Source organism: Petaurus breviceps, unplaced genomic scaffold (genome assembly GCF_028583685.1).
Source record: "Petaurus breviceps papuanus isolate PSGF00001 unplaced genomic scaffold, PetGlider_PUasm1.0 520, whole genome shotgun sequence".
In the NCBI taxonomy this organism is placed as follows: domain Eukaryota; kingdom Metazoa; phylum Chordata; class Mammalia; order Diprotodontia; family Petauridae; genus Petaurus; species Petaurus breviceps.
Genome location: NW_027186354.1, coordinates 539914 through 549534, shown reverse-complemented (window position 1 = coordinate 549534; position 9621 = coordinate 539914). Strand labels below are relative to the sequence as shown.

General features: G+C 39.8%; 1 protein-coding gene across 1 annotated transcript in view; it reads right to left on the bottom strand.

Annotated features, from left to right (window-relative positions):
* Positions 1-9621, bottom strand: part of DNAI1 (dynein axonemal intermediate chain 1) — a 265252-nt gene that overhangs the window by 174154 nt on the left and 81477 nt on the right. Inside the window, exons 5-8 of the mRNA XM_069101915.1 lie at positions 7951-8074; positions 7482-7624; positions 3534-3674; positions 2053-2112 (exon numbers count right to left, since the gene is read on the bottom strand). Of these exons, the coding sequence (XP_068958016.1) occupies positions 2053-2112; positions 3534-3674; positions 7482-7624; positions 7951-8074 (468 nt within the window). The remainder of the gene's footprint in view (positions 1-2052; positions 2113-3533; positions 3675-7481; positions 7625-7950; positions 8075-9621) is intronic.

The window sequence follows — 9621 nt, the reverse complement described above, 5'->3', positions numbered from 1 at the left end:
ATCTATCTATCTATCTATCTATCTATCTATCTATCTATCTATCTATCTATCTATCTATCTATCAGACTGTATTTCTCTATCTTGACTCAGGCTGACGTGCAGGGTGACAATCTCACCCTAATCTCCTTAGAGCTCTAAACTGCTTTGTTTCCAATCTGGCCTGGTTTTCCCTTCCTTAGGACTCCCCATTTCAATGCTGAACCTAGTGCTAAAGTCCAGAAGCATAGCCCACATCAATTCAGAGCTCCCAAGTTCAAGCTCCGTTACTACAATGGTATGTGTCACCATTCTGGGCCATGGTTACATGTTCAAAACTTCAGGATCAGCTAAAGAGATAAAAATGACTGACTCGGTCTAGCACTTTAAGGCTTGCAGAGTGCTTTACTATACAATTATATCCTTTGATCGTTATAACCATACAGTGGGGTATGAAGGACTGGTGGAGCTATTGTGTCCATTTTACAGATAAGGAAACTGAGGATCAGAGAGGTCATGATTTGTCCATGATCACACAGCAGGTTAGTTTTAGAGGCAGGACTCAAATCTAAGTCTCCCCTCATTCTAACTACAGGCTTTTAAAAATTATTGTTGATTTTATCATTAGTGAAAAGGTGAGAAGGATAAGGCAAGTTCAAGAGATGCACAATTTTAGACTCTCTGCCCCCAAAAGGATTAATAAACCATTACCAAACAGATCTCCTTGTAATTCAGGAAACTCTCAGAGGGCAGGGCCTGTGGCAGCATTTTCTCTGGCATATATATGTTCATGTGTTGTTGTTGTTCAGTCATGTCTGACTCTGTTACCCCAAGGACAACAGACTACTAGGCCCTTCTGTCCTCCACTCTCTCAAAGCCTGTCCAAGCTCGTGTTCATTGTTTTCATGACACTATCTATCCATCTCATCTTCTGCTGTCCCCTTTTTCCTTTTGTCTTCAATTTGCACATGTATTCATTAACAATTATCTTTAAAACATCATTTTTTTGGAATGAATTGTTTTGAGCCAGCAGAAGGATGTAAGAAATCAGTCCTCTAAGCTAAGCTCTCTCTACTACCAAACATCTCATTTTAAATCCTCATTTTGACATTCTTTTCTGAAATCCTATTCCCTACATTTTAAAAACATTTACTATTGGCCCAAGTGACTTGGAATCAAATCCAAATGAAAGCCATCCTTGGTCCTGTGCCAAGACCCTTATGGGTCCTCCTTGTGAGGCCATCAGGAGGTGCCTAAGTTCTAGTCTTTAAGACCTTCTGAGGTTATTTACCACTCTCATAGCCCCAAGATAAACATTCCTCAAATGCCCAATGAAATAAGTACAGAGACGTGGCAGGATAATAACTTTGGTTTCATTTTGCAATGGAAGAAAAAAAAATACCACTCTGCAGAAACTGTTGTAAAGACAAACGGAAGACACAAAGATGTCTTGCTTGCACTTTTCCTAAATGTATTCATCTAAAACCTAAGTTATGGTTTGATTTATTGAGCAATTTGGTTCTCAGAATCTTTCCATCATCTCATTACCAGAAAAACCTCCTTCAGCCTAGAAGAGATCAGCACGTTACCCAGGCCGTCAATCACATCCTCTGATCTCTAGTTAAGACATAATCAAGAGCAATGCTTTTCAGTGTAATTTTTTCCAAGCCGACCTCAGGGCTTATGATAGTAACGTAACTGAATACATTCATACACATAAATGAATTTTTACATTTCCTTAAATACTGTGGCACCATGTGGGAACTGGAATCTAGAACAGCAAAATGATTCCATAGAGTGATTTAAGTATCAGAGCACCCAGAACACGCATTAATGCCACTGAAAAGGCAGAAGGGGACATAGCCTGAGCATGCTGGGTTTGCAGTATATTTAAAAATACTGAGAGGGCTGCAGTTATACCCCAGTTCATGAAATGTGAAATAGGGACATGGGAAGGTAAAATGATTTCTATATTAGAGCAGGGAATAGCAGGGAGCTGTTTGACTCCCAGGCCATTTTATATTAATTAGGCCACACTCTATCCTTTGGACTGTAAGTTGGCCAAAGGGGGTTTACCTGATTAGCTGTGGCAGAGAAGGTTGCTCTTGGGGGAGGTTCCATTTGACAGTCTCGGTCCTAGAGAAAAAAATGATAGGAAATACACCTGAAGTCCTTAAAAACTTCTAACATTTACAGAAAAAATAGAGCACTGTCCAGGCATAGTTAGAATAGAGAATTAACATGTGAACTCATGGGACATATGGCGAGAGAGGACAGATGGAATAACCAGCATGGGTTTTTTTGTTTTTGTTTTTTTTTTTCAGTTCAATTTTGAAATGTTCTCCTACCTCTAAGACTTTGGACATTTCCAAAAAAGGTGTAATCTAGAAAACAAGTTGAGAGAAACACAACATGGCATTCTTCAACAAGGAATATACTCAAGTCTGAACTGTACAAATTCCCAGGGGGGTCAGATGAGGTAGAGTCCTGAGGAACTTCCCCAAGTCCAAATTCAAAAAGTGGAACCTCCTAGATCAAAGGCATCAAACACAGAGTCATCTGGCCTTCTGTGGCCACAACCTTTCCAAGTGTCCCCTGAACTAACTGAAAATGTAACTGAAAAATCTTTAATAAAATAAATAATAAAACAAAACACAGAAAAAATCATATTCTAAAACTATGTCACTATGTGATTTCCACACAACTAACCTAGATACTGATCTTAGATTCTCTTGGGGTGATCTCTGTTGATTGGTAAATCAACATACAATTTCAGGAATCCTAGGACTCCACATAGGGTAACTCGGTGCTCTTATCATTCAAATGACCCCACCACAGCAGTCTGACTCCCTTGGGAGGGGTAGTCATCACAATATTATCTTTTCACAGGTTTCCCTGCTGCCACTCTCTCAGCCTTCAATCCATTTTTTATATCACTGTCAAATTAATATCCTAAAATCTCAGTTTTCACACATCATTCCCTTCAGCAGTTCCCTACTGCCTTCAAAATAAAGATGTCTTCTACCTAACATTCAAAATGTTCTAATAATCTAGCCCCTACCGCCACTACTTTATATTCTATTACTTCTCATCACAAGCCAACTCAAGTCTCACAGGGTTCCTGTTCTTTGTCAATCTTAAAGTACAGTAGAAGCATGCTGTTATTATTATTTATGATAAGAATAAACAAGCTTTTCCTAGTACTGCACCACTTTCATCTGAACCTCTGTACCATTTGTTATTTGCACTATTCATATGGCATTTAACATAAGCTACTTTGGACGGTTAGATCTACGTCTTTGTTGACGCTTCCAGTTTTCCCATGATATTTTAAGCTCCTGGACGTCAATTGAGCTTATCTAATGGATTTCTGCATCACTATAGCCCTTCCCACCCTACATATCTTGTACCTAATAGGAACTTAGGAAATTATTACTATTGGAGATGTTAGTGATGATGATACCCCGATTGTTCCTCCAGGGATCTGCTGGGTATATCCAGGGCAGGATTTTTCTAGAAGGAGACAAGTAGAGGTATGTGTTAGTATGGTGCCATACCCGTAAAGGGTTGTTGAACGTCTGAGATGCTCTTTCACTAAAATTAAACTGGTTGGTGAGTTTCCGCTCCTTTGGCTTTTTAGGGGTAATAACCTCCTCTACTTCCACTTCTGCTTCTCCTTCAGCCACTTCTTCAGCTGCCTGGAAAAGCACAGAAGAACAACATTTGGCTTTGAACTTAGACAGAATCGCTTCGACTGTTTTCTCTTGAAACACGACTGAACTTCAGTCTAATGGAGACCGGGTGAGGAACAGAGGAAACATGGAATAGATTTTACAGAATCTCCGCTGGAAGGGACTTCAAAGTGTTTCTGGTGCACCCCATACAACATCCCCAGGAAGCAAGTGGTCGTTCAGTTTTTACTTGATACCCTCTAGTGACAGAGAACCTATTCTCCCCAGAGGCAGCCCATTCCATTTTTAGCTCCAATTATTGGGGGCTCCCCTCCTTACATCAAGCCTGAATCAGCCTCTGCAAATTCTACTCACTGATTCTATAGTCTGGGGATAAGAAGAGTGAGTCTGATTCTTCCATATGACAGTCCTCATAAGGCACAGCCTTTTGATCCTTCATCTACATGGTCACCCTCCTCTAGATCTTCTCTAGATATACATATCCTTAAAACTGGGGTCAATGGTAGGAATGACAATAAGAGGAAGATTCTAAAATAGTTTGTTTCCCAAATCCAGATCCATTCAATTGGCAAATAAAAAGAAATGAGGCATGAGGGGTGGAGAAGGAAAGAAAGAAGGAAATTTCTTTCTGGGACAGAAAAGTCAGCAACATTTGAATAAGGAGTGTTTATTCAATATAGCCACAACAACAACAAATCATAGAAATCTCATCTGCAAGTTTCCAAATTGCTTTCCTCACAACCATCATGTAATGTAGGTAATAAATGTGTTATTATCCACATTTTGAGATAAGGAAAATGAGAGGTCAAGTGATTGACAAATCAATATACAATTAGTACTAATATCTGAGTCCTGGTTATTTAAATATTGCCTTGGAAATTCATACCTAAATAAGAAACTTATGGGTTATTGCTGAAGTTTTAGAATTGTTATTGTTGTTATTATTTGTTCTTTGTTCTCAAAGAGGACCAAAGACATCCTGCAGGTGATGTCTTGACTTGCTTGTGAATAAGATTTAAGTGAGGCAGAGCTGTGAAAAGTCATTAACCTCACTCCCTCCCCCAGAGTCATGGAAGTCCAGTGGCAAGAAAACAGTCGGGACAACTGGTGATGGTCCAGAATACAAGGAGACTCTGGCCTTTCTAAATTAAGGTCTTAGTTGGTCTGAGACAACATCCATTCATTGATTAAAGGCTAGGGTAAGAAATGAGACAACAGATGGTCTCAGTTACCATCACAAAACTATCAGTCTGGTAGGGGAAGATCCTTAGATTCTCTGGCCAGAATGGAAAACAATTGCTATTTACACTCATTCTAAGTCATCAAAACCTAAATGATGAACCACAAAGGCTTGAGTTGGGGGCTGTTATTGTCCATGCAATGAGGGACAGAGTGATCTGGGTTTAAAGGCAAGCTATTTGAAATACAATGGGCTTTTTTAAAGGCTGTTTTTTTCAGAACTATATTTCAAGAAATTAAAAATTGCACAGGACAAAAAGGAAATTGGCCCAGCTTTAAAAAAAATAAAATCATAATGATAATAATAAAAATAGAACTACCCTGAGGTTGAAGTCCCCCAAAGCAGGAAAACAATCTGGAATCACAAATTACATACACTGGTTCAAGGGGTTGCTTGTCATTGTTTTGTTACTGGCAAAAAGAAACAGTTCGTATTTTTATATTTTTGCTTTGCCTTGTTTACTGTCTAGCACCATTCTCTGTCACTCTCATTCCTTTCTTCAGATGGTCTCTAGAGGAGGGACAGTGTTGGTTCTGTCTCTGCTTTGACACTCTCTGATATGATGTACACATGGTGAGCCTAGCAGGGTCACCTGTGGGACTGTAGCCCAATGAGCATCTCAGCTTTCCCTCCCTATATCCACACTCCTCACCTTTTCCTGCTGTGACTTCTCTTCATTTAAAAAGCAGCCCTGTGGCAGCTAGGTGGTTCAGTGAAGATAGCACCAGCCCTGGAGTCAGGAGGACCTGAGTTCAGGTCTAGCCTCAGACGCTTAACACTTACTAGCCGTGTGACCTTGGGCAAGTCACTTAACCCCGATTTCTTTGCCCTCCACCCTACAAAAAGCAAAAATAAAAATAAAAGCAACCCTTCCACTCAGCCCAGGTTAAGGGCAGTGATGATGGAGAAAAAAATTAAAGGAGAATAAAAGAGCTAAAAACAGGAAACCTCATTTTTTCAAACTCTCAGTATCAATCTTTTTAGTCCAAGCCTTAAAATCAAGGGTTCTTAACCAGGGCCCACTAACTTATTTAATGTGTGTATACGTATATATACACACATATATACATAATATGTAAATAAAATGTTTGTATGTATATTTACAAACATATATATATGAATATCTACAGATGTGTATATATACTATATGCATGATCACACATGTATAATATGGTTGATAGATTTGTGTTATACATACATATACACACATATAACAAGTTCATGGGCCCATATATACTCTATATGTGTGTATGTATATATACATATGTGTATGTGTATATATGTCTATAATACATATATGTGTATTGCACTGATAAGTATAGTTCTCATTTTTAACTTATTTCACTTATTTTTTCTCCCTCCCACTTCTCTCTCATTTTTTTTGGGGGGGGGGCTTGTAACAAATATTCAGACAAGCAAAACAAATTTCCTCATTAGCTTCATGTACCTAGAGGCCATTGCCTCTGTCAGGAGAAAGGTAGAATATTTCAGCATCAGTCCTCTGGAATTATGGTTTGTTGTTGCTAATAACGTTATTTCAATATCATTGGTTTCCTTTGTATAATCCTATGTATTTCATTTTATGCATTTAAAAACATCATTCTGAGGAGGGGTCCATTGTCTTCACTGTACTGCAGAAGGGATCCATGATACGCAAAAAAAATTAAGAATTTTAAATAGCTCCTTACTGAGAATTCTCACTGTGCCTCTCTGATGGCACTTTTCACTTTCTGCTTTGTTTCAGTCATTTGTATATGTGTCTTATCTTTTCTGTATGACAGTCAGCCGTGTAGTTCCTTCTTCCGTGAACCATCCACCCCGCTTCCCACTTTGCCCACCCAGCATGGTGTCTCACACAGACTGCTGACATTCAGTAAATGGTAACCAAATAAGAAGGAGTCGATTCAATTTCCCCAGACAGCTTTTTAAAGTAATCTTGGCCATGTGAATGACACCTCTCCTCCTCAAGCTCTCCCACATCCACAGAAGGCAAGCCAAATCCTAATTTCTTATGTTTAATTAGTGGTTATTATATCTAGAGTGTCCTATAGCCCTGCTCTGAGATTTGGTCTGACGGACAGATCCCACATCATGCTGAAAAGCTCTGCTGTGGCCCACCAGAGCTAAATGCACAGGAGCAGACTGGCTGTGGAGGGGATCTGAACCATAGTTGTTGGACACCCATCCTAGATCATAAGAGGCTTTCAGTTTGTGTCAGTAGGGGGAATGTCCAGAGTGACAAGGGAAGCACTGGTCATATTCATCTTCCATAGGTGCATCTTGTGATACAGTAAGCTGCGATTTTGTGTGTTGCATGTGTAACTTAGACCATGGTCCCAGGTGTAATCAACACGTAAAATTCATTTCGTTTCCACTTTAAAGAATTTTCCCAAGAGAATCAGTGTGTGTTGAATGATGTTCTAGTACTGTCACTAAATATCTAGGACACCTTAGGTGAGGTACTTCTTTTTCCTAGGTGTCCTATAAAATTTATAAAATGAGTCTGTTGAGCCTGAAAGCTGCTCTGCTCACTCGAGCTCCAACATCTACAGGTCTGGGACCGAACACTTTACCGGAACCTCCCCTTGACTTCCTGCTTCCTTCGGTTCTCCACTTTCACCGCCTTCTCCACCTTCTCCACCTTCTCCACCTTCTTCACCTTCACCACCACCTTCTGCTTCTGAGGGTTGTGCCTCCTCAACCTCCTGAGAACCTTCTAAAAAAAAAAAAGACAATTGGTTGAATTCTACCCATTTGAGAGGACTTGAGCTCATATTCCTCAAAGTCATGCCTTTCTACTGGTTCGTGTCCATGAACATTTGATGAGTTGCCATTAAAGAGCAGCCCTAAAAGTTCTGGTTCTTCTCTTTCAAGGGGGGACACAGGACTGCAGGCTCCGGACAATCAGCTCTTTCCATTTTGCTATAGCTGAAGACTATATAAAAGATTTTCCATCATCCTTCATGTTTCTGTTGGAAAGGTGCTGAAGAACAGAGAATCTATCATTTTCACAGCTGTGTCTAGATTTACTGAAAAGCTCACCTGATATTTCTGCTCGGTAATTCTGCCTTCTGCCTTCATCTGAGTCTTTGGGGATCATGTTTCCAACCAAGCTGAAGTGGACTGCTAATTGGGCTACAAAACTTATAGGTTTATACGTCCCTTCCTAAGGAGAGAGAATACTGAGTCAGATCAGCAGGGCCAATATTTTATTAGGGGAAGAGAATTGAATTCACATTTGTTTCTCAGAGCAAATACAGAAAAACTCTGATTAGCCAGAAAATGTTAATAATGTTTTGATACCTAAGGACATGGGTCACTCATGTAGCATAAGTGACAGATCAGTGTCCCTGCCTGTCCCCATGCTAGGTGCTGGGGTTACAAATACAATAAATAAAGTGATCCCACAAGGAGCTTATAGTCACTAGAGACAATAAGACATACATAATATGGACAGCATAAATAATAAATAAATAGAAATATATTTAAAGTAGTTAAATATAAAATAGTTTAAAAGGGAGGGTACTATATTTGAGGGGATAAGGGAAGGCCTCCTATATAGAAAGTGGTACTATGCCTTGAATAAAGGAGACTCTCTAAGACTGAGGGAAGGAGAGAGAAAAGGAGAGAGGGAGAGGGGGGAAGGGAGGGAGGACATAGCAGGAATGGGAGATGGTCAATGTAAAGGCATAAAGATGGGAGGTAAAGGGTCATGTGTAAGAAATTAAGAGAAGTCAAGTTTGTCTGAATCTCAAAGTACAGGAGGGACAATAGTGTCCAGTGAAGCTGGAAAGATAGACTAGGGCCAAGTTATGAAGGGCTTTAAGAAGCTAAAGAGAAGAAATTACATTTGATTCTAAATCCAATAGGAAGCCATTGGAGATCGCTGAGTAGGAGAGTGATATGATCAGATCTGCACTTAAGGAAAATCACTTGGACAGGATTTTGGAAGATGAACTGAGCAAGGAGGGACTTAAGGGCAGGAAAACCAGTTAGGAATTCACTGAAATAATCTAGGTAAGAAATGATGAGTGCCTGAACTATGGTGGTAGCCATGTAAGTGGAGGGAAATGATTGAAAGAGAGATGTTAGAAAGCAGCGAGATTTGGCAACTGATGGGATATGTGGAGTGAGGGAGAGTGAGGAGTTGAGAACAATGCAAAGGTCATGAACCTAGGACACTGAAAAACCATGATGTCTTGGGGGAAAAAATAAGGAAATTCGGAAGAACGGTGGGTTTGGAGGCAGAGTAGAATGGAGGAGAGAATGAGTTCTGCTTTAGGTGTGTTGAACTTGAAATGTCTCCAGAAATGTTCAGTTTGAAATGCCCAATAAACAGCTGGTGGTGTAAGACTGAGGTTCATGGTTGAAAATGGAGACAGATACACATAGATCTGCGTAGATCAGAGTAGAGTAGAGATGAAAATTAAACTCATAGGCGTTGTTAAGGTCATTGAGAGAGAAGAGTATGGCCTGGAATAAACTCTCGGGGAATACTTATAGTTAGGAGGCATGATCTCTGATCATTAATACAAAGTAAAAATAAGTATGATAGCATCCTTAGAACTTTTTGCTAATTTCCTTGCTACCTAATAGGGAGTAAGGGTGGTAGAGAGGATAAAGCATTACTGGACTCAATATGACTGAGATCGGATACAAGTTCAGACTCTTACTCTAGCTGTGTGGTAGTAGGCAAGTCACTTAACCCCTCTG